We start from the raw sequence: 26,067 nt of genomic DNA, 5'->3' as shown, positions 1-26,067 counted from the left end.
AACTCCTCGCTTTGCTCTTAACGTCCCACAGAGCCGGAAGGCCATGGTACACTTCGATAAACTCCAAAATAAACTTTTCCTTCTCCTTTTTGCCTGCCATCACGATACCTTCTCCAACGCTTGTTGGTACCAACTGGTGGGAGGACGGGATATTGCACAATATTGCGAACACACTGCACAGTATTTTGCGATTTGCGCAATATATTTCAAACTTTCTTGATTTCGTACAATATATTGCACAACCCTTCAATATTAAATACACCCTGTCAATTTTATTGCACAAACCCCTTATTGCTCAATAATATTGCACATCGATGGGCCCCTTCAGTCAGGTTCAACTGAATTTATTTTATTTTATTTAGTTAGGGCCATCTATGGACCACGGTGCTTGTGGTTTTTAGCTCTTTCTTTGTCATCGTCGTTGTTTGCCACAATTGGTGTTCTTAGCGGTTAGTTTGGCAGCTGTTTTCTTGTTGGTACTTCAAGCTTTCCTGATGGCCCAGTAGTCCTTCATTTTCTGGCTAAATTCAATCTTGCGTTCCTCAGACCATTTCCTGGTCTTGTCTTTTGGTCTGTGGGTAACTTCTGTGAGGGATGTTACAAAGGATTTAGTTTTAAGAGTTGTATGATAGTTACTCCGATCAGCTATGTCGTTTTGATTTATATGGAGTTCCGAAAGGTCCTTCTCCACTTGCTTCATCCACACGAATCCAGTAGCTTTGCCCTTGTTAGCAGCCTTGAAGATCCTATGGGATAACCTATTTGAGACCATTCTAGATAGCTGTCCGTAAAAAGCCAGTCTCCTTCTTCTGATGGCATCTATGAGATTTTCTTGGTGTTTATATAGCTCACGATTTGGTTGATACCATCGGCTTCCATCTGGTAAATTTCTTGGTCCTACTATCCGTCTCGGGAACTTTCTTTCTTGTACCTCGAAGGCTCTTAGTGCGGTCATCTTAGTTAAATATAGACACTCTGCTGCATAGAGGACTGAAGGTCCGATTACAGCATTGTAGTGGCTTAGTTTGACACTCATCGACAGGTTTTTTGAAGCATATAGCTTTCTACAGGCATGGTAACCATTATCTAGTTTGTCTCCTGTGTTCAAGAGCCATTGTTTCGCTGAGGTCCTCTGAGAACCATTCCCCAAGGTACTTTACACTTTTGACTCTCTTGATGTAGATATTATCACTGACTCTCATCTTTCCAGGAGCATCTTTGATGTTGGTAACAAACTCTGTCTTTCCTATGTTGATCAAAAGACCCATTTTAGCCGCTATTGAGTGCAGTGTTTGGAGCTGAGTAGTAGCCTCCTGTATGTCATTTGCCAATAAAGTCAGATGGTCTGCAAAGGCTAGGCATGGTATCCTTAGGTTGTCGGCTTTAATCCCCGTCCGTAATCCTGTGTTCTCTGGGAGGAATCTCATCCACTCTCTAATTATCTTTTCCAAAACGCAATTAAATAATATACATGAGATGCCATCTCCTTATCTCACCCCTGTTTTAATGGCGAAACTCTCCGAGAGTTGTCCTCTAAACTTTACCCTGGCTGTTATTGTGCAAGGTGGCTTGCACCAGCCTATTGATCTTGTTCTTAAGTCCTAGTTTTCTCAGTGTGTTATAAAGAGTAATTCTGTCTACTGAGTCGTATGCTTTCTGGAAGTCGACAAATATAGCTACCCATTGTCGGGCTCTTGACTTGCTGTATTGGCTGTATTGAAGGATGGTCTTCAGATTTTGTATCTGCTCGATACAGGACCTCGATGCTCTGAACCCTGCTTGATATTCTCCTAACTCTTTATCCAACTGTCTTGTTACATGGCGTTCCAGAATCTTGGAAAATATCTTATAGGTAACAGCAACGAGTGATATTCCTCTGTAGTTACTGGGATCTGTTTTGCTTCCCTTCTTGTGGATTGGATGGATAATGGCTGACGTCCAATCATCTGGGAGCCTCTCGCTAGTCCATATGTCCAGAATTACTTCATGTATGCTCCTGAAGGTGTGTTCTCCAGCATGTTTTAGCATTTCTGCTACTATCCTGTCTTCCCCAGAAGCTTTATTATTCTTGAGTAGTTTAATTATATCTCTGACTTCTTCATAGGTTGGAGGAAGGATAAACTCAGCATTAGGGTTAGTTGGTTCTGTAATTTGGAGACGTTCAATAGGTACTTCTGCATTTAAGAGTCCTTTGAAGTAGTTAGCTAGGGTCTTGGTACTATCGCTGTCATTAAGACGCAGGGATCCATCTGGTCTCTGGAGATGTAAGGCAGGGGAAGGGAATTGGGTTGTTTGTTGCTTGAGGCCTTTGTATAGATCTCTAGAGTTGTGCCTTACAAAATCCTCCTCTGCTTGCTTAATCAGTTCCTGGTTGTGCTTCCTCTTGGCCCCTCTTATGATGCTCGACGTAGTTTTCCTTTGTGCAATAAAGGCTTGTAAGTTAGCTTCGTTCTTATGTACATTCCATTTGATCCATGCTAGCCGCCTAGCTTCTATAGCTTTATCACATTCGCTGGACCACCACGGTTGCTTGTTCCCTTTAGGTCTATTGGGGATTGTTTCCTGAGCCGTGACTGTTATGCTATCCCTAAGTTGATCCCATTTTGTAGATGTGTTAATCCTGGTGGTATTATGAATCAGTCTCTTGGTAACTAGTGCCGTCTTCTTTGAGTTTGGTGATATCAAACCTAGGGATCTTCGTGTTTTTTGCTAACATACCCGTGGTCTTTATTAGTGGTTTCAGGTTCGTTTTAACCAGAGACAGGTATTTGTTTGTTTGTTTGTTTGTTTGTTTGTTTGTTTGTTTGTTTGTTTGTTTGTTTGTTCGTTTGACCACTGTAGTCAGTTTTATAAAAAGGGTTTTTCAGTTTCCTGTCAGCGCAGTACTTCTTCATTCTCTCAGATCATAAATGTATAAATCTCATAGTCCATCCGTTGATATCTCCATTTGTAGCCTTGTTTGAAAGTCTGCAAGTTTATTGATTTTTTCTGTGTTGTTTTTTAAATCTTCTATTGTAATTTGTAGTTCTCTCATATTTTCTTTGATTTCTGTAATCCATCTAATGTTGATCTTACTGTTCTTTTTTTTTTTTTTTTTTTTTTGTAATGACTGTTTCATTAGAAGCTAGTCTCGTGTCTTGGTAGTTTCTGGTTATGCATATTCTGATTCTTATTTTTTCAATCTTGAGTATTCTATCAATTTCTGCAGTGTTAATTGTTTTGAAAATGTTTTCACTTGCATATGTTATTTTGGGTTGTGTATCTATTTTATAGCGTTTTAATTTTTGTGTCTGTTGAGAGGTCTTTTTTTATTTTATGTGTTCTTGGTGATATTCTGTATTGTGTTGATCCTGGCTCAATCCAGTGGTATTTGAAGGTGCTCAAATACGTCAGCCTCATGGTGGTAGATTTACTGGCAAGTAAAGGAACTCCTGCGGGACTAAATTCTGGCACCTCAGTGTCTCCGAAAACTGTAAAAGTAGTTAGTGGGATGTGAAGCAAATAACCTCATTATTACTGTATTGTGCTCTGGTCAGTTTATTGGCATGTCTGCTTTTCATCGAGGTTATATCTTGTTATTTCTCCTAAATACTTAAATTTGTCAATGATTTTGTTTTCCTGTTCTTCTGTTGTGATTTTATTTACCAGAAGTGGACCAGTTTGCATGATTTGTCTTTTCAAAGGACATTCTGAGGTCGGTTTTTCTGTAGTGATTTTATCTTTTTGTTGTATAGGAGAGCAAGCAAAGTCAAAACAAAATCATCTCCGTACAGGCTATGAAGGCCCTTGGAGGTGTGGAAGGTAAAGGCTTCCACTATCCGTAACCTCGGCACTTGGTAGGGTAAAGTAGTTAGCTCTACGCCCGGCCGCCTTTGCTCCCAGGAATTACTCTGGTACTAATTTTTTGTGTAGGCTGAGTGAACCTTAGGACCATATCCACCTCCGGGAGTGGAAATCTTGTTTCTTAAATTTTCGACTTCTTGGCGGGGAATTGAACCCTCGTCCTTTCGGGTGAACCGAGCACGCCTTTACCGCCTTGGCCAGGAGAGCAAGGTCACCAGCAAATGCCCGGCAGTTTAAAATCATCTTATCCTTGGATCTTCCAATTTTGGTTTGTTTTTCGGGTGGCAACAGTCGCTCCCCCAGTTGTAAACCAATTTTTATGAGGAATGGCCTATAAAATTCCCATCTGAACTTAACTTTACATTTTGTGTGGGTTAGTTCTATCAGTTTGATTAATTTCGGATTGAGTCCAAAATTTCTTAAGATTTTCAGTATTGAAGATCTATGGATACAGTCATATGCTTTCTTAAAGCCTACAAAGGTTATTGCAAGAGGTTTGTTTTGTTTCCTGTAATATGCCATGACTAATTTTAAAGTGATGATTTGTTCTGTGCAGTTTCTCCAAGGTCTGAAGCTTCCCTGGTATTCACGTGATTCTTGCAAAATGGTGCTTGAATTCTACCATATAAGATTCTGGAGAGAATCTTGTATGTTCAGAGAAAGAGACATATATCTCTGTAGTTATCTGGATTGCTCTTTTGTGGAGTGGGTGGATTATAGCTGTGGTCCAATATTTGGGGAATTTTTCTGTTATCCAAATTTTTTATAGAACTATGTGTCGGGAGGTCCATACCGTGCCGCTTCCACCTCACGTGAACGTGTGTGTGTCATTTTTTTATGTCCTCACTTTTCAGCATTGACATAGGAGAATCATATAAAAGGGAAGTCAAATGAAAACCGAACATCTACTACAACGTGACTATGGAATGGTTTTATTCAAAAGTAATTATCAAAAGTGTTTATACATTTATCCCACTGGGAGATGAGATGATCAATTCCAGTTCTGTAGAAAGAGGTAGGTCGCTGACAGATCCACAACTGCACCCACTCTTGCACTTCCTCGCCCAAATGAAAGCAATGTCCGCGAATGTCTTTCTTCAGATTGCCAAAAATGTGAAAATCACAAGGTGAAAGATCCGGACTGTACGGAGGATTTCAAAGTGTTTCCCAACCAAATTGTTGAAGAATGGCCTTCGCCAGGTTGGAAGTATGGGGGCGAGTATTATCATGCAACAGGATGACTCTGACAATCATTCCAGGGCGTTTTGACTTTATGGCGCGTTGCAGTTTCTGCAAAGTGTCTTCATAGTGCTCTGCATTGCTTGTGGTTCCACGCTCTAGGAAGTCAACAAGCGGAGGGCACCTGAAATCAAAGGACGACTTGTGTGAACAGCTTTGGATTTCTTTGCCATGGGAGAATTGCGATGTTTCCACTCTTGGCTTTGCTGTTTTGCTCCTAGGCTCAAAATGGTGGCACCACGTTTCATCCCCTGTGACAATAAGGGACAGAAACGCTTACTCTTCCTTATGGTACCTTTGCAGATGACACAGACATAACGCCATACTGTTAAACTTTTGCCGAGCGAGTTGGTCATGCGATTAGGGGCGCACACTGTTAGCTTGCATTCGAGAAAATAGTGGGTTCAAACCCTACTGTTGGCAGCCCTGAATATGGTTTTCCGTGGTTTCCCATTCTCACACCAGGCAAATGCATAGGCTGTACCTCAATTAAGGCCACTGCCACTTCCTTCCGAGCCAGTATCCAGTAATCGGGAGATTGTGGGTTCGAGCCCCACTGTCGGCAGTCCTGAAGATGGTTTTCCGTGGTTTCCCATTTTCACACCAGGCAAATGCTGGGGCTGTACCTTACTTAAGGCCACGGCCGCTTCTTTCCAATTCCTATGCCTTTCCTATCCCATCATAGCCATAAGACCTGTCTGTGTCGGTGCGATGTAAAGCCGATTGTAATAAAATGTCAATCTTTTGTCCCTCCATCAGTTGATGCGGAACCCACTGCATGCAAATTTTATGGAAATGCAAGTGATCTTTGATAATGCTATATACGGAACCATGGCAAATTGCAAGTAATCAGCTTCATTTTCCGTATCAAACTCTAATCACAGAGATTTTCTATTATTGTAACTCTCTGTGACCATGGCTAATGCCGACCTGAACACAAATTTTTTTTTCTCAGTGTTTCGTTGGTTTTCCTGGATAAGGCTTTCAATCCGCCCTATCACATCAGGAGTAATGGCTTGATTGGCTGTCCTGGGTGCACATCGTCTTGCAGTGATGTGCGCCCTTCCCGGAATCTCCTGTGCCACTCATGCACACTCGTCATGGACATGCAGTGTTCACCATACACAGCAGACATGCGATGAGTTTGACGTCCTCGGGAACCCTCAACCTCCAGAAAACGAACCACACTTCTCTGCTCTTTGCTTTCCTCCATTTCTACAGCTGGACGAACACACTAGACCAATCTGCACACCAGCAAAGACATAATCCAACAGCTGCGTGAACCTGTGCGTTGTCACTATGCAGTTCTCCTACCACAGCGATGGCAGTATCAATATGTAATGACATTGTTGCCACCTTTCGCGCAGAATGTGTATTATGGTGGGTATTCGGTTTTCATTTGACTGGCCCTGATATTTTTGTAGGTGTCTTCCAAAGATTTATTATAGTTTTTAGATTTGGTTTTTTTTTTCTTCTGTTGATTAGATCTTTCTGAAGTTGTCTTGATTTGCCGGATGATTTGGGTCAGTATTTTTCTGTTGCCTTTTACTGCAGATAAAGAAATAGTAAACAGAGTGGCTAACACTTCCAACTTCTAAAACCTCGTAAGATATTTATTTTGGGATAACACCAGTAGCGGTGTTTGGGGGGGGGGGGGGGATAGGATGCAGTCTCCTCCCACTTTGTGGAGAAAATATCATGATTTTATTCCATTCTAGCCAGCTGGAACTAGGAATTATAGGAATGATTGGAAGAAAGGAAAGAAAAAAAAAGCAATTTTTACAAGCAATGTTTTCTTATCAGCTATTTCCTTCCTTTATTTTATTTAATTATTAGCAAAATTACTAGAAGAAATATGCAGAAAATGTTGTACATCATGGCTGTAAATGATTTTTAATTGTGTATTCACACCATACTGTTATTTAATTGTAATACATGTGTAATTTTGTTCCTTTGGTGAAAGTTTTATTGTATAGTATTGAATCAAAATCTCATGAAACTGTTATTACCGCACGCAAGTTGATAGACTGTCGGCCTTTACTTCTTTATCAAAATTTGCTCAGAGAGCATCAGAGAACTTACTATTTTGTAACTTTATTTTTTTTTTACCCTCAGACTTGATGTATATACCCTGACCGCTATATCCCACAAACCCGGGTACTTCTTGTTGTCTGTACATTCCCCCCCCCCTCCCCGCACTAATTCCCAATCGCCGCTACTGGACAACAAAGTGCCTATGAGAACCTAGATGGCTCTGTATAAGTCATACTTCGTGCCCATTCTCACATACAGTCTAGAAACTTGTATACTGAAAGAGAGAGAAGCTAGCAAGCTGCAGGCATATGAAATGAACTTTCCAGAAAACACGCCAGGACCATGTTAGAAATGATTACATCAGAATGGAACTAGAAGTGGGCTCAATAGAAGAGAAGCTAAGGACTTCGAGACTAACATGGTATTGACGTATAAAGCGAATGCCTGGCACAAGAACACCACATGCATGCCTAGAAAGAAGGGTTGAAGGAAGAAGGCCAGTGCGAAGACCTAGGAAGAGACTGCTATACCAGCTGAGAGAGGATGTGGAGAGAACAGGAGGAAATTGGGAGTCGCTAGTGAGAGAGAAGACATTTCTGGACAGACGATGGTGAAGACTTGCTCAACACAACCTAACTCAGCACACTGGAGGGGTATTTTGATGGTGATAGTGATCATGATTTTTTAGGTTGATGGTATTTTCTATTTTGTTGGTTTGAAATCTTGACCATGCCTGATGTCATGATTTTTATCACATTCTGATGTCCAGGTATGTCTTGTGTGGGTTTAAAGGGGCTAAATTTTTAGCTTGTTCGAGAAATGGTATCGGTTCTTCTAAATTGTCCGTTAATTTTGTGGATCATGTAGTTTCTTGTTATTTGTCATTTCTGATTAATTTTCTTTGTTGAATGTTCATTTCTTTAGAGGTGTGAACTAAATTTTGATTTTGGCTATATAGTGGTCTGAACCATTATCAGTTCTTCTTAATACTAGAACGTTGTGGATTTCTCTGTCCAAGTATAGTATGCGCACTTTTTAGTGATAGATTTTTGTACTCGTTGGAGAAGTAAGAAGGGTTCCGTAAATACTGCCAACTGAATGGAAATGAAATCTGAATTGAATCGATACTATGATCGATCGATATGAATTTTATAATCCTTAATTATTTTAAGCAAACAACTGTCACACACACACAATATATAATACTATATAACATTTCCCGTTGCGAAGCGTGTTCCTAGCATGCATTCTATAGTTTGGCTTTGCTATGTAAACAACAACAGTACGAGTACTTAAAATGAACGCCAGATGTCGCACAGCGATGATAAGCGATTCTTAGTTTGTGTTTCAAAGGTTGCCAATACGAATCTCGAAGATAACCGAAGTGGACCACTTCAGCACTAGGGTGTAAATCTATCACTAAAAAGTGCGCAGATAGTATATTTGTCCATGCATATGTGATCCAGCTGCCATTTCCCTTTTCTTCAAACAGGATGTTTCCAATTTTTTTTGTTTGGTCTTCTTTTGCAGTATGTGGATTTAGAGATTAGGTTTTGCTCTCTGTAGAGTTCAAGTCTTTGGCCACTCCTATTTGTATGTTTACGTGCAGACCCTTTCCTGATTATTTCTCGGTATTTATTTCACTTCCTAGCTGGGCACTGAATTTCCCTAATAAGATCTTAACATTGTTTTCATTGACATCATTTACTCTCTGTTCAAGGAGGTCCCAACCTTTCCATTCTTTCCTGGACCTTGTTAGAAAATTTTCTTATCAGTAGGGGAATGGACATTTATGATCGTAAAAATTTTTGTTCATTATTTTTAAGGTTAAAGTTGCTATTCCTGATGAGATGGCTTGAAAATCAATTATAGGATCTATTATTTTTAAATTTACTATAAACCCGTTCCAAATCAGGGGTTATTGTTTCATGACCCTTTGTCCGGGTTTTGTGCTGTAAATTTTGTATCCTTGGGAGATTCTAACAGTTCTTCTGTCGTGTTTCTCATCTCCTAGAGCTCTGCTATTAACATTTCATATTTATCTAATTCATCTGTAAAGTTTTTAAGTTTTCCAGTTTTTAGGAAAGAATGAATATTGTGTGTTGCGATGAAGATTTGGTTATGTTTAATCCTGCTCTTGTGTGCTGGTGTATGTTTGGATGATTGCAAATGTTCCGATTCATTGCTGCCTTCTAGGTGACTACCCACCAAATCCGATGTAGCTATTTCCTTTTTTTTTTTATTATTATTATTTTTTTATTGGGCAGGGCTGTGGAATTGTTTTCCCAAAATACTTTTCCTTTTTGAAGGTAGTCATCCTTGAATAGAGCAAGCTTATATTTACAACTGCAATTGTTAACCACAGAGGAATTCAGATTTATAGTTCACCTTCTGGAAATCTCCAGTTTTCCAGAGGCTACGAGCAGAATCACGTGTGGGTGCAAACTGAAAATAATGGTAAGATGTTCAGGATGGAGGATAAATGTTCTGCTGTCAGTTGAGCTTGGAGAATTTTATTTTCCATTCTGGAATTAACTTCGGCCTATGCCTTTAATTAAGAAAACATTAAAATTTTGGCTAATGGAGCAAATATTTCCACAATCATGGTGTTTCTTTTAAAAATTTGGCCCTATTCCAAAATGTCTCTGGTGCAACATCTTTTAGTTCATAATTTTGCTACTTAAATTAGAATAAATATTATTATTATTTATTTATTTATTTAATAAATGTGCCACCAACAGACACGCTCCAGTTATAGGTGGCTTTTACAAATTATTTGAACAAATAACATAGAAATACCAAAAAGAAAATGTGAAAACACTATGTAAATGAGATGATAATGGTCTGTATGAAATGGATGAAACAATATATCATATACAGAAGCCTGTTAATAAATCAAAAAAAAAAAAAAAAAATGTAACAAAATCATGTAAGTATTGTACATATAAACAAATCACTTCGACGAGAAAAATTCTTTTAATATATTTACATGTGTGTCATATTCATAAGCAAAGTCAAGATCTATATGATACTTATTAAATTATTGTATGTTTCACACATATTGATAAACGGAGAGTTCTTAAAAAATACAGTTTTGGAGACTGGAGTAATAAACAATTGACGAAATCTTAAATTTCCTTTTCTAACATTAAAGCATAACTCGTGAAGCGAACTATTATCGTCAATTAATGCATTAACCATCTTATAGGGATAAATTTGTTGAGCTATTACACGCCTACTGGCTAGCTATACATATTTAAATTCATTCAACAAAAATCCATATGAAACAATTTCTAAAGGGGAATATCTTATATTTTTTATAATAAATATATCTTAAAAAGCATTTCTGCACCCTTTCAATTTGATTTTGATAAGATTTATAACATGGAGACCAAATTATACATGAATACTCAAGTTTTGCTCGGACAATACTATTGAATAATAAGGTGAGTGCATACGTGTTAGAAAAATCTCTTGAATTTCTAATTATAAAACCCAATTTCTTATAGGAATCATTAACCATTGTATTAATATGCTCCTTGAAAGGTAAATTTCTTGAAACAATTACCCCTAAGTCATTAACAGAGTGAACGACTTTGAGTTCTTCATTATTAATTTCATATTTATAATTCAATGCATTGTTATATCTAGCTTAGGTGCAATCCATATATTTTTAATAACATTTTTATCAAAATAGGATATTACTTCATAAGAATTCATATATTTTTTTGTTGACAGAATATCAGATGTGCCAACTCTCCTGATTTAAATGGATGTCTCGTAATTTTTCATCCTTCCTTCCACTCTCCCCTTTGAGACTGGTCTGCCAATTCTGAGAGCAAATTTAGTATTCTTGTATTGTTTTATGTCCTGCACTTTTCCTATCTCTATCAATAGCTGGAGAGAATTGATGTTTAGTGAACATTGGAAGGGCAGGTGAAATCAGCTAATGGTGGTGTTCAGTATGACAGACTTGCTAACGCAGGTATGTCACACTCAAGATATGTACAGGGCCGATCCAGCTGATAAATGTAGCTCCATGGGCTGCACAGCAAAATGAGAGGACACTATTTTAGAAACCAGAGTTTTAATATCAGCCATTTTATTTTGTATCGATGCCACGTTCAGGATGGAGGATAAATGTTGTGCTGTCAGTCTTGATCTATGATCTGTGAGCAGTTTTGTTTAACTTCATAAGTGAAATTCAGTGTTCACAAGATGGGTAGATCCAAACATTTTTAGCAGTCTCACTGCAAACTTGTACACTTCAGAATACTGGCTTGGCAAATAAGAATAAAAGGGATAACTTCACTTAACTTTATTTTTAATGATATCACATTTTATGTCAGTAATTTGCATTTGGATGCTGCTATCTACCTAATGAACTTAAAAGGATAATGGATCACTAAATAAAAGAGAAAACATCTTCAGACAATTTGAAATCTTGAAGCCTATTTTCAAACTCATTTAGTTTTTATGTCAGAAGTATACAGACAAAAATTGAAACACTATAGGACTTTTTGGAATCCTGGCAGGTAGGAAAGCTTTAGCTTTAATTTAAAAGCCTTGATATGGCCATGCATTGAAATTAATACCTGATCTTGTAAGTTTAAATTTAAGTTATTTAAATGTCTTTTAAATGACAATGCCTGAAGCCAATTGTTGTCTCATAGTTGATTGGCTGACTTGCCTTTTACGTACTTTCGTTTCCTCATGAAGAAGCCAAAAGCATTTCATAACATCAAAACAAGAAAGCCAACAAACTTCTGCATAGTAAGGCAAGCCTTCAAATTCACCTATGTTCTTAAGCATACAAGAAAGCTGACATTGATTCAGGCCTTGGGAGTAAATAAAATTTACTGTTCTACAGATTTTAATGTGTGGTCCACTTTCACAAGTTTTGAACAAAGTACTTCCTGATGAATAATGCTTGGCCAGCAGCTTAGTGACGAGTCTGTTGTGCTTCGCTGTCATGGAAGGAGCTCCGTCTGTTGCTACACACACTAGTTTTGATATATATGAGATGATATATGGCTTGCCAGCATCTCTTCATCAACTGTAGTATCAGGACACAAAATTTCAGCAGTTTTCACAAGACTCTGCTTTTAAAACTTTACTGTCACTAAAATATTTATAATTCTCTGCTGTCAGTTGTTCTAACACACAACTTGCTTTAACAGCAGCTTCACTGCCTCCTTTTAAGTTCTTGAACACAGGATGTTGCTTACAAACCCTGTAAGTTCCGTAATTTTCCTCTCTTAATTTGTCTTGGTACTCGCAAGGGAGCGCATGCATATATTTCACTCGGATCCGGTTGAAATTTGGTAGGAATATTTGTGCGAGCCAGTAGAATGCTAAGGTGAAAACTGCATGTGCCCAGCGCAAGTTTAAACGCCAAAATTGAACAAATAAATAGTCATAAAATTAAAAGTGCCGCGGGAGTATCAGGGTGTGGTGGAGAGGTAGGGGGGAGCGAAGCAGCGGACATGAGCCAACCGGGCTGTGTCGAGCCGTGCCAGTGCGTTCCCATTAACTTCCCGATCAGATGTACAAAACGTAAATATGAAAACAGCACATGATACAAGTGTACCAAGGACGATGTTTAAACAACGATGCCAATAAGGTTTGAAATCTTCATGCCAGAGTTCTTGTTACTCGTAATTAGTGTAATAGTGATTGTTTACAGAAAAGTGGACAAGGCACAGATACTGTGTGCACCATGCACATCTTGCAGTGCTGTCGCTTTCACAAATATTACATTGTTTATCGGATGGCTCTTCTTTGAAACAATAATCGACTGGATTAACAAATTATGAAGGTTTCTTTTTAACATAACCACATTTGTTCCAACTGAACTGCCACATGCTAAGAAAGCGCGGAAAGGAGAACTGGTTGTGTGTCAAAGATTGCACTTTTAAAAGGTTGTTCCTTAAATGTACGTTGATGTCTAACGAGTTTAACAAAATTAAATCGTACAACGTACGAATAAATTGCTTCCAAATGCGGAAGCCCAAATCATCTAACGGCTGGATAAGTCCAGTGGCTCCTTTCGGCATTGTTTAAACATTAATGATTTCTTACTCCCAATTTTAGCATTTAAAATATGTTCTTCTTTCTGTCCGGTCCACGAATCGAGAACTAAAACACTGTACTCTGGTACTAGCTCACAATAAACATCCCATAACCATTTCTGTACAAGTTCTTTGGTCAGTTTTCCAGACTTTGAAGGCAAAGTGTACACATTTGGTGCGGTAAATAGTTTTTTTTTCCTATATTAGGACCAAATTTGCCTTTTTTTAATTTTTTATTTTATATATATATATATATATATATATAAAACACCACTAGCAACTTCGGCAGGAGTTGTCCATCTGCCGAAATTGGCTGTATTGTGTAGCTATGAGTTAGTGAATTCATAGATTGTGCTTCCGCTAATACGACTTTTTTTCCTCTTTCATTATGGGTCATGCCGGAATGGAACTCTTCATGAAAACCAGACTGATCAGTATTAAACACGCACTCTGGGCTGTGACTTTCTATTAATTGCGACACTTCTTCCACAAACAGTGTCACGTTACAATTCATATCTTCTTGTTCAAATTGGTATTTCTTAGATACGAATTTGCAAATCTTACGTTATCCAAGTTTAAATTTCTTTTTAAAACTCATTACCCAGGAATGAGATGCTCGAAACGTGTTGTAGCTAACCAGACGAGCGTACTTCAAGGCCCATTTTTTTAATATTTATACAGTGAACAATTTTTTTCTTTGTCTACTTTATTTGAACTTTTGATAAGTCTTCTTCGTAACAAATTCATTTTTTTCTCCCATTGTGCCACCATTTTCCAATTGTTGCTCCCACCTGTAAAGCTCTTCCCGGCACTTTAATTTACGAAACCTCTGTTTCACTGATGCAAAGCTACTCTGTTTCCCACCTTTGTTTCACCAATATTCAACGACCTTCTTATAAGTTATTGGGATTAGGCATCGTTCAGCCGTTGTTGTGGATGCAGGGTTTGGAGAAACATTTTCGGAGATGAGTTCAAATATCGGTGTTTCAGTATTGTCTTCCTCGAAAACAGTCATCATCTGACATATCCAATGTGCCATCCAGTTCGACTGTCACATTGGTATCCAAAACCCTGTCAGCAATTAGACCTGTAAAACGGAGACAAGAACGCAATTCCTGTGAACACTTGTTTTTCTCTGAAAAGTAAATATATATATATAAATAGATTGATCTCCTTACGATACAATTCCAGTCCCAAATTCCTTTCATCTTCAGAAAATGGGGTGTCTTTTTTTGTCTCACTCTGCAAAACAATTCTGAAGGTACACTACTACATTCCACGGATTGAATGACTTTTGTAGTGGGCGTTTTGTTGTATATAGGTGTAAAAAAGTATTTATTACCATTCAAGTTTGAAGTAAATATACAGTCACCATTCATAAAAATGACTATAAGAACGTCAGATTTTACATGTCATTGTAAGAACGTTGTCTCATCGGACGACTAATCATTGTGCACCTCTTGATCTGCTTTGACGTTTCTAATCGGGAAGATACGAGGTATGTGCGAACTGTGGTGCAGTAAAGAAGTGTGGCTGGGAGGGGGGATGTTGGTCATTCATTCGACTCGAGTAGAGGTGTGACAGTCCAGAAATAATGTATCACTGCTCCGGTGACACGACTGGAGGAGTGACACGTTGCCGGTCCAGTGACAAACCGGTCCAACCACAGATGGAGCTGAGGAGCATGGCATAGCATGCAGAGCGCGGTGACACGCTGCCGGTCCAGCTACAGATGGAGCTGAGGAGCATGGCATAGCACTCGGAGCACGGTGACATGCTGCAGGTCCAGTGACAACTGGTGCAAACACAAATGGAGCTGAGGAACATAGCATAGTAGGCGTACGTAGCCATGGGATGCACGATTTGCTCTGTTCTTTGATGATATCATGATCACGCCTGTCTTATCTGATTCGATGACGCACTGGTGGCAGGTTGCAAGAATCGAAAATATGTTTTATCTTGAATTAATAAAATAATACATAGTAATGTTATTTGTTTTACGTCCCAATAACTACATTTATGGTTTTCGGAGACACCGAGGTGCCGGAATTTTCTTCTGCAGAAGTTCTTTAACCTGCAGTAAATCTACTAATAATAATCTTATTTGATTTATGTCCCACTAACTACTATTACGATTTTCGGAGACGCCGAGGTGCCGGAATTTAGTCCCGCGGGAGTTCTTTTATGTCCCTATAAAGCTACCATCACGAGGCTGATGTATTTGAGCACCTTAAAATAGCACCGGACTGAACCAGGATCGAACCTGCCAAATTGGGGTCAGAAGGCCAGAGCACCAACCATCTGAGCCACTCAACCTGACAGTGTAAGTCAAGCTACTGACCGAGCAACTGGCTATACGATTTGGGTTGCGTAGCAGTCAACTTCCATTCGGGAGATAATGCGTTTGAAACCCACTATCGGAAGCCTTGGAAGTGGTTTTCCGTTGTTTCCCATTTTCACACCAGGCAAATGCTGGGTATGTTCCTTAATTAAGGCCACAGTCGCTTCCCACTCATAGCCCTTTCCTATCCCATCGTCACAAGTCGGTTTCGGCTCAGAGAGTGATATGAATGCCATTTCCACATCACCTGCCATCAATGAAATTAAAATAGGATCAGGTACAAAACCATCTACATCCCCCGCAAATGTATCGTGCAGCAATTCTGGATTTCCAATTTCATTCCTAAAAAAATTGCAGGAAGGGGTAAGAAATACATTGACGAAAAACTCCTTCAGATGTTCCTAAAGGATTATCAGCCTTTTACTCTGGTAGAAGATGAAGGGTTCAGACAATTTGTTAAGTCGTTGAACTCGATCAGTCAATCAATTAATGAATGAATCAATCAACCAATCAATCAGTCAATCAACACTCATCTGCATTTACTGCAATCACTGAGGTGGCAGATTCCCTATCTATTTTTTTACCTAGTCTTTTCTTAAATAATTGCATATACAGTAATTTGGAAATTTATTGAGCATCTCCCTTGGTAAATCATTCCAGTCTCCAAATCCTCTTCATTGTTGTTGTTGTTGTTGTTGTTTGAGCCAGTACAGAGACTGGTTTGATGCAGCTTTCCATGCCACCCTATCCTGTGCTAACATTTTCATTCTATGTAACTATTGCATCCTACATCTGTTCTAATCTGCTTGTCATATTCATACCTTGGTCTACCCCTACTGTTTTTACCACCTACACTTCCTTCAAAAACCAACTGCACAAGTCCCGGGTGTCTTAAGATGTGTTCTATCATTCTATCTCTTCTTCTTGTCAAATTTAGCCAAATCGTTCTCCTCTCACCAATTCTATTCAGTATCTCTACATTCGTGATTCGATCTATCCATCTCATCTTCAGCATTCTTCTGTAACACCACATTTCAAAAGCTTGTATTCTCTTTATTTCTGAGCTAGTTATCGTCCATGTTTCACTTCCATACAATGCCACGCTCCACACAAAAGTCTTTTCAAAAACATCTTTCTAATTCCTATATCAAAGTTTGAAGTGAGCAGATTTCTTTTTTTTTTTTTTTTTTTTTTAAGAAAGCTCTTCCTTGCTTGTGCTAGTCTGTATTTTACGTCCTCCTTACTTCTGCCATCATTAGTTATTTTACTACCCAAGTAACAGTATTCATCTACTTCCTTTAAGACTTCATTTCCTAATCTAATATTTCCTGCAACACCTGCCTTCATTTGACTGCACGCCATTACTTTTGTTTTGGACATTTATTTTCATCTTGTACTCCTTACCCAAGACTTCGTCCATATCATTCAGCAGCTTCTCGAGATCTTCTGCAGTCTTAGATAAAATAACAATATCATCGGCAAATCTCAAGGTTTTGATTTCCTCTCTTTGGATTATGATTCCCTTTCCAAATTCCTCTTTGATTTCCTTTACTGCCTGTTCTATGTAAACATTGAAAAGGAGGGGGGATAAATTGCAACCTTGCCTCACTCCTTTCTGCATTGCTGCTTCTTTTTCAAAACCCTTGATTTTTATCACTGCAGACTGATTTTTATACAGATTGTAGATAATTCTTCGTTCTCGGTATCTGATCCCAATCACTTTCAGAATAGCTTGGTCCAATCAACATTATCAAATGCCTTTTCTAGATCTACGAATGCCATGTACATGGGCTTGTCCTTCTTGATTCAATTCTCTAAGATCTGATGTAAAGTCAGAATTGCTTCACGTGTTCCTACATTTCTTCTGAAGCCAAATTGATCTTTTCCCAACTCAGCTTCAACTTGTTTTTTCCATTCTTCTGTAAATAATACGTGTTAAAATTTTGCAGGCATGGGATACTAAACAATGGTGCGGTAGTTTTCACACCTGTCAGTACCGGCTTTCTTGGGAATAGGTATAACAACATTCGGCCGAAAATCGGATAGGATTTCTCCTGTCTCATACATCTTACACACTAAATGGAATAACCTTGCCGTGCTGGTTTCTCCTAAGACAGTCAGTAATTGAGAGGGAATGTCATCAATTCCAGGTGCCTTGTTCCTATTTAGGTCTCTCACAGCTCTGTCAAACTCTGACCTCAAAATTGGGTCTCCCATTTCATCAGCATCAACAGCCTCTTCTTGTTCCAGAACCAAATTATCTACATCTTTAGCCTGATACAACTTTTGGATATGTTCTTGCCATCTTTCTGCTTTGTCTTCTTTCCCTAGAAGTGGCTTTCCATCTGAGCTCTTAATATTCATACACCTAGATTTCCTTTCTCCAAGGTTTTCTTTAATTATCCTGTATGCAGCATCTATTTTTCCCAGGACTGTACAACCTTCGACATCCTTGCACTTCTCTTCGTATAAATGAATATATGCCTCAATTTGTCCTCTTGAACTCCAACTTTATCTTCATATGGTGATCTTTCATACTTTTAAAAACACCACTCTAATTATTCACACATTGACCAACACGAGGCTGACGTATTGAGCACATTCAAATACCACTGAACTGAGCCAGAATTGAAATGTACAGTTTTTGAAAATATCCTGATGTAATGAAATAAAATGTTATCAAATTATCAGCAAGTGAGTGCTTAACACATTGATCATGGGCCCCGAACCCAGGCTGCTATGCTATGTTGACTGAGTAAAAATTTCATCCTAGAGTACGCTATCAATAATTCCAATAACACTGGAAGGATTTTATGAAGTATGTGACAAACATTTATACCTTGAAACTGTTCTAAATTCCTTGTTGGATAGTCTCTTGCTAGCATTCACAGTATCTAATTCCTCTTACATTACCAATGTTTACAGCTTCATCAGGTGTGTCTCAGACACTTTTGTACACTAACACATGAGTTTGTCATCTATGATTTGATGTGGAAGGACCAGTATCATATTCACTATAAGTTACTTCATCACTAATGTCTGATTCTTCGGTACATCTAATAAAAGTTCTTCACGTAATTTATAAAAAATTATCCGGATCTCTTAGCAGTTGCATGTACTATGTCATTTTGACAACAGCATTGATGCTGGGAATATATTTCCAGTGGTTTTTTTTTTTTTTTTTTTTGGACTAGATATGTGGTGACAAAGTAGTGTACCACAAGTAACTTTAAAAACTTTATATTCCATGACTCCACTCGTAGAAATTCATAACCTTGCCAGCAGATGGCATTACATATCAAAGAACTACAAGGTTCATAAATACGAGAATTCTTGTAATCTGTCAACTACTGTTGGTCGAGAAACTACAAGAATTCTCAGGGCCCTGCCATCATTGTGTAAAACATTGCTGTTGTCCTACATTCTGCCCTCTAGCTGTTGACATGTTATTTATTGCTTCTGTGTTTTAGTAAAATTTTGTCCATTCTTATTTCCTTTATTTAAGTTCTGATTTAATTCTAAAGTAATGACTTATTATCTTTTAAACAATAGATACTAGAATCTGTTCATGTTCTGATTTTCTCTTTGTGGGTTTTCAGAGCGTTAACCATGCCAGAAGATGAGAGAACACTGAGAATGAATTACCTTCGTCGGCGCGAGAAGGTTCACGATGTTAATTACTGGATGAAATCCTTCCTGAAAGCTATGGGTTCTCTTATCGAGGAGGATGGAGATGAGGTGCTACCCACCACAATGCAACCTGTCACCATGGACGACTTTGATGAATACCTTGCCAAGTAGGTTGGGATTCATGAAATAGAATGTTCATGGGCTATCCACAATTCGTCCATCCAGATGGTGCTTTCAGGTTTTGTCGGCAAGATTGCTGCACATTTCAGCACTGTCTTTCTGATGTACTAGTGTATATAGAAAGGCATGGTAAGACCATAACAGCATGGTGATCAGATGCATGGGATATAAAATCATAAAGCATGAAACTGATGGGTTATCATGCAAAATATCTACTCTTGTTATTTCACATTCATGTTTTTTACTTTCTCTTTCCTGTTAGCTATAGACCTACTTTAATAAGAATAATAATGTCAATCAGTTGAGTAGGTAGTTGTATGAATGAATTTCAAAACAACAAAATAATAGTTTGAAAAATTATTGAGCATTCAGTTTGGATCCAGACCAAAGAAGTCGTTCATCCTAATGACACATCCCCTAACACTTGTGAGAACAAAATGGCGTCCAGCTAGTAACGCCACGGGATGACATATCACAACAATGAAACAAACAAAATAAAATGTCACAGTAACACAGAAATGACTTGCTCAAAACAAATGTGGAATTATGAATATTGAGCAGAAAGGACCCATTACCCAAAAACCAAAAGAGGAGGGATCAACAAGGATTCCAGAACAAGCATCTACAAGAAGAAAATGTAGCACCCTTTTCTTAAATAAAACTACAATAATTAAAATGAATGAAATATACGTAACTTTACTATCTTTAGTAATAATGTATGTGTGTATATGTATGTTGGGTATTCAGCCCGAAGGCTGGTTGGATCCTCAACAGGTTCACCATTAGCTGTCATAGATGGCCTAGGTGTCACTGAAGAGGCGTACTAGGGAAATGAGGAGTGAAGTAGTTTCCCGTTGCTTTCCTCACTGAGCCAGATGTTGCTATTGCACATCAGTCTGCCAAGCCCACTGAAATGCGTGCACCGACCGACCCTATGAGCGACATTTTCACACCATTCATTGCAGGGACTGGCTACATTAAGGAATGGCATTACTAGCGTCACTCATACCTCAGTCACTTCCATATTGTCAAAGCCAAGTATAAGACTGAGACAGGTCAATGAAAGTAACAATTTTATTCTAGCCCATAACAGAAGACATAATGCACTGTAAACACTAATCTTGCCAGCAAAGGCCTTTGGTAATAATAAGAGTAAAATGAAATTATTTTATCGTAGTGTGGTAGAAGAAAACCTTGCAATATAAGTAAATAAACCTTAATTCACAGAATAAATTAATTTTAAAAAAGATAGTGAAATTTAGGTAAATATAGTGGCTGTCAATAAAAAACAAAAAAACAAAAAAAAAACGCAATTTTACAAATCGTAAAGTTAGGTTTTAAAATATGATATCTTTCAAACAAAATAAATAAATTATTAATCTTGAGGTAACTAAGAAAAGTTTAAGTAAATATAATCTTTTAAATGAAAATAATAAATCTAGCGGCCTAACAAAGTAAGGAGCTCCTTAAATTAACTTAAAATATACCATGCATATATCCTATTTACATTTAAAACTAAATAGAATTTCTCAGGATCATTCTTAATGGAGGTATTTACACCCGAACGCAAACAAAGAAAAGTACTATTAACATGTCGCACCCAAAATCAATTGCAAAAGGCATATCCCAACGTAAACACATCAGTCACCTTAGCAAGCCCCAAAATAGAACAATCTCACATAATTGAATTAAAATCAACTCAGATTTAAACACTAACAGAACGGAAAGGAGAAATCATAAATCATAAGACAGAACCGGTCAGGTAATACAATGTCAATATACACATATGCTCAAATACACACACTCATAAGGAGCAAACAATAATCATCCGTTCGCGACAGCATTCATAAGCAGACTCCACACGCGAGATAATAACGATGCAACAGTTAGTAACGACCAGGAAAAGATAAGAACAGAGATGCAACAATAGCGGATTCGGCAAGGCTCGAGGTAGAATAAGATAACACAATAATGCAAAGATAACGACACAAACGTTAGCAAAGCCTCCATCAAGAATGCCTGAACTCTATTCAAGCATTATTTGTCAAATGGATAATATGAAAAAAGTTCCTACCACCTGGTAGACCTAAATATAACTACCTAGTTTCAAATTAATTTGAATTATTATTATTATTATTATTATTATTATTTATTTATTTATTTATTTATTTATTTTTTTATTTTTTTGTAAAAATAAATGTGATGACTAGTGATTGCTCGGTGCATAATTCAAAATGTATCGTCACAAGGGAGATACCAACTCGTATGAAAATAATAAAATAAATAGAACAAGATGTCAAAATGAAATTTACGGCAAACACCGGTAAAATTAACAAGCAACGGTCAGCAATAAATTAACGGTCAACACGAGCATGAAGGAAAATGAATCGAGAAACACACGCAAAAATGAGCAGAATAAATAAATAAGAGGAAAAAATAAAATGAAGTGATCCAAGCAAACCAGAGGTCACTGGTCAACCAACACCATGCCATATAATGGCTCCAAACAGAAGTCCACATGACGAAAATGAAAGAACACAAATCACGCCTTGCAATATTATGTACAGCAAAATACCGAGGCACACACATAAAGAATAGTGTAGAATTAACTTATCAACAAATAATCAAATGCAGTACTTACAGAAATGAAGAGAACTGCACTACAATATAATCCATAATAAATTAAGCAACCAAGCAACCACGGTCACACACTAAATTAACACTACATTTAACACTACACCATTTTCATGAAATCATAATACAACTACATATTTATAACCACAACTAATCCCTGAAAGGGATGCACCAGACCACATCCGATTCCCGTAGCAACGAGATTCATCTTGCAAGATGATATGGGAGACATCTTACTCCGCGTGCGTCTACAGTAAGTTCAAAAGGCAGACGGCCATTTGCGAAGAAGCCGGCCGCGCGATAAGTCAAGTCTAGCGAGCCGTGCGCGCTCTGGGTCTCAGCATCCAAACACACTACTAGTTCCACTGCCCGCGGGTAGATGGTGTTAAGGTGCACTTTCCAGTTAGTTGAATACACACGTTACCAACATCGAAATTTTAAATGCGCTGTGCATTTTGTCAAACAGCTTATCTGAGTAGTCCAGGCATATAATTGCACATATTCGAATACATATACCGTCAGAATCCAATTGTTTATGAAATAATTGTAATATCACACTAATAAGGTTTGTTATATCCTGTGAGACTCGTAATATTTGGTTTCTGTAGGACTGTACATAATAAACAGTACTTGAAAACTTTTGACTCTTTAATTTTGACTTGAAATTATTAGCTCGAACAATCTTCTGTGATAACATGCAGACATCTTCACATGCAATGAACACTTGGGAGGGGGGAATTAAAATAAGGTTTGCTGACATAACAATTGGTAAATAAATCAAAGAAAATCATAACTTAAATATACAACTGAGCATGAACATAATGTTGTAAACTAAAATATAGCTAGATATGAACCACTAAACTAAATATGTGATTAACTACACATAAACAACAAAACTAAATATATAGATCACTAGATATAAACAAACTTATTAGCAAATACTGACAACTGGAAATATTGTCAGAAATAATCAATTTGTTTTACAAAAATCCTTTACGGTAGGTAATACAAATTACATGTTATGCTCTGTATAATCTCAGATTTCATGTTCATTAGCAGTGGTTCATGTTTGTGGGTTACTGTAGTCACGTCCTAGTTCGTGAACCATGGGCAACGGCTGAGTGGCCTAGTAAGTGGTCCTGAGAGTCGGGATACCAGTTGCTATGGAATGGGAGTGGGCATCTCGGACATATTCTGAGTCCTGGCCCTCCTTGTGCTCGGGCGGCTAGGACTATACAATCCACCGGTGGTCCATAACCCGTTAGAGGAGAGATCCTCACTTGGACTATGTGCAAGTAGGGTAGCATCCTGCTTGATGAATTTACCGAGCTCAGAACATTTTAAGCAACCCTCGGACCTATGGGAGTAACGGAGTCCCACTCCCATTCGACAGGCGAGGGACTCCTTGGAAACAACTTGGCGAACAAAACGGAATTCGATGGGGAGCTATCAATATTAATGGGGCTTATGGAAGAAAGAAGGTAGAACTGGCCGAGTCAGCAAAGAGGATGCATCTGGATGTGCTAGGAGTAAGCAATATTCGGGTAAGGGGAGATAACGAGGAAGAGATAGGAGATTATAAAGTGTACTTGACGGGTGTTAGAAAGGGAAGGGCAGAGTCTGGGGTAGGGCTCTTTATCAGGAATACCATTGAACGCAATATAGTTTCTGTTAGGCAAGTAAATGAGCGAATGATGTGGGTAGATTTGTCAGTGGGCGGAATTAGGACTAGAATTGTGTCCGTGTATTCACCATGTGAGGGTGCAGATGAGGATGAAGTTGACAAGTTTTATGAAGCATTGAGTGACATCGTGGTCAGGGTGAACAGCAAGGATAGAATAGTGCTAATGGGCGATTTCAATGAGAGAGTTGGGAATAGAACTGAAGGATACGAAAGGGTGATTGGTAAATGTGGGGAAGATATGGAAGCTAATGGGAATGGGAAGCGTTTGCTGGACTTCTGTGCTAGTATGGGTTTAGCTGTTACGAATACATTCTTCAAGCATAAGGCTATTCACCGCTACACATGGGAGGCTAGGGGTACCAGATCCATAATAGACTATATCTTAACAGACTTTGAATTCAGGAAATCTGTTAGGAATGTACGAGTTTTCCGGGGATTTTTCGATGATACAGACCACTATCTGATCTGTAGTGAACTAAGTATCTCTAGGTCTAGGGTAGAGAAAGTGAAATCTGTCTGCAAACGAATAAGGGTAGAACATCTCCCGGACGAGGAAATTAGACAGAAGTACATGGATATGATTAGTGAGAAGTTTCGAACAGTAGACAGTAAGCAGGTTCAGGATATAGAAAGTGAATGGGTGGCATACAGGGATGCTGTAGTAGAAACAGCAAGGGAATGCCTAGGAACAACTGTGTGTAAAGATGGGAAAAGGCAAACATCTTGGTGAAATGATGAAGTGAGAGCAGCTTGTAAACATAAAAAGAAGGCTTATCAGAAATGGCTCCAAACAAGGGCTGAGGCAGACAGGGATTTGTATGTAGATGAAAGAAACAGAGTGAAACAAATAGTTGTTGAATCCAAAAAGAAGTCATGGGAAGATTTTGGTAACAACCTGAAAAGGCTAGGTCAAGCAGCAGGGAAACCTTTCTGCACAGTAATAAAGAATTTTAGGAAGGTGTTTTGAGTAATTCAGGTGAACTCATAATAGATCCCAGGGAATCACTGGAGAGGTGGAGGGAATATTTTGAGCATCTTCTCAATGTAAAAGGAAATCATACTGGTGGTGTTGTGAACAGCCAAGCTCATGGGGAGGAAAATTATGTTGGTGAAATTATGCTTGAGGAAGTGGAAAGGATGGTAAATAAACTCCATTTTCATAAGGCAGCAGTAATAGATGAAATTAGACCTGAAATGGTTAAGTATAGTGGGAAGGCAGGGATGAAATGGCTTCATGGAGTAGTAAAACTAGCATGGAGTGTTGGTAAGGTACCTTCAGATTGGGCCAAAGCAGTAATTGCACCTATCTGTAAGCAAGGGAACAGGAAGGATTGCAACAACTATCGAGGTATCTCATTGATTAGTATACCAGGCACCGGGCGAGTTGGCCGTGCGCGTAGAGGCGCGCGGCTGTGAGCTTGCATCCGGGAGATAGTAGGTTCGAATCCCACTGTCGGCAGCCCTGAAAATGGTTTTCCGTGGTTTCCCATTTTCACACCAGGCAAATGCTGGGGCTGTACCTTAATTAAACCACGGCCGCTTCCTTCCAAATCCTAGGCCTTTCCTATCCCATCGTCGCCATAAGACCTATCTGTGTCGGTGCGACGTAAAGCCCCTAGCAAAAAAAAAAAAAAAAAAAAAAAAAGTATACCAGGCAAAGTATTCACTGGCATCTTGGAAGGGAGGGTGCGATCAGTCATTGAGAGGAAGTTGGATGAAAACCAGTGTGGTTTCAGACCACAGAGAGGCTGTCAGGATCAGATTTTCAGTATGCGCCAGGTAATTGAAAAATGCTACGAGAGGAATAGGCAGAGAAAAAGCATTTGACAGGGTACCGAGGGAAAAGGCGTTCGCCATACTGGGGGACTATGGAATTACGGGTAGATTATTAAAAGCAATCAAAGGCATTTATGTTGACAATTGGGCTTCAGTGAGAATTGATGGTAGAATGAGTTCTTGGTTCTGGGTACTTACAGGGGTTAGACAAGGCTGTAATCTTTCACCCTTGCTGTTCGTAGTTTACATGGATCATCTGCTGAAAGGTATAAAATGGTAGGGAGGGATTCAGTTAGGTGGAAATGTGGTAAGCAGTCTGGCCTATGCTGACGACTTGGTCTTAATGGCAGATTGTGCCGAAACATGCAGTCTAATATCTTGGAACATGAAAATAGGTGCAGTGAGTATGGTATGAAAATTAGCCTCTCGAAGACTAAAGTGATGTCAGTAGGTAAGAAATTCAACAGAATTGAATGTCAGATTGGTGATACAAAGCTAGGACAGGTCGATAATTTCAAGTATTTAGGTTGTGTGTTCTCCCAGGATGATAATATAGTAAGTGAGATTGAATCATGGTGTCGTAAAGCTAATGCAGTGAGCTCGCAGTTGCGATCAACAGTATTCTGTAAGAAGGA

The 26,067-nt window shown here is 38.6% G+C and overlaps 1 protein-coding gene across 1 annotated transcript in view; it reads left to right on the top strand.

Annotated features, from left to right (window-relative positions):
• The window catches only part of Tps1 (Trehalose-6-phosphate synthase 1), a 223,393-nt gene that overhangs the window by 122,676 nt on the left and 74,650 nt on the right, over nucleotides 1–26,067 (top strand). The window contains exon 11 of the mRNA XM_067153704.2: nucleotides 19,128–19,325. Coding sequence (XP_067009805.1) covers nucleotides 19,128–19,325 — 198 coding nt within the window. The remainder of the gene's footprint in view (nucleotides 1–19,127; nucleotides 19,326–26,067) is intronic.

Source organism: Anabrus simplex, chromosome 9 (genome assembly GCF_040414725.1).
Source record: "Anabrus simplex isolate iqAnaSimp1 chromosome 9, ASM4041472v1, whole genome shotgun sequence".
Lineage (NCBI taxonomy): Eukaryota > Metazoa > Arthropoda > Insecta > Orthoptera > Tettigoniidae > Anabrus > Anabrus simplex.
Note: the sequence above shows the minus strand (reverse complement) of the source record. Positions and strands in the feature narration are given on the sequence as shown.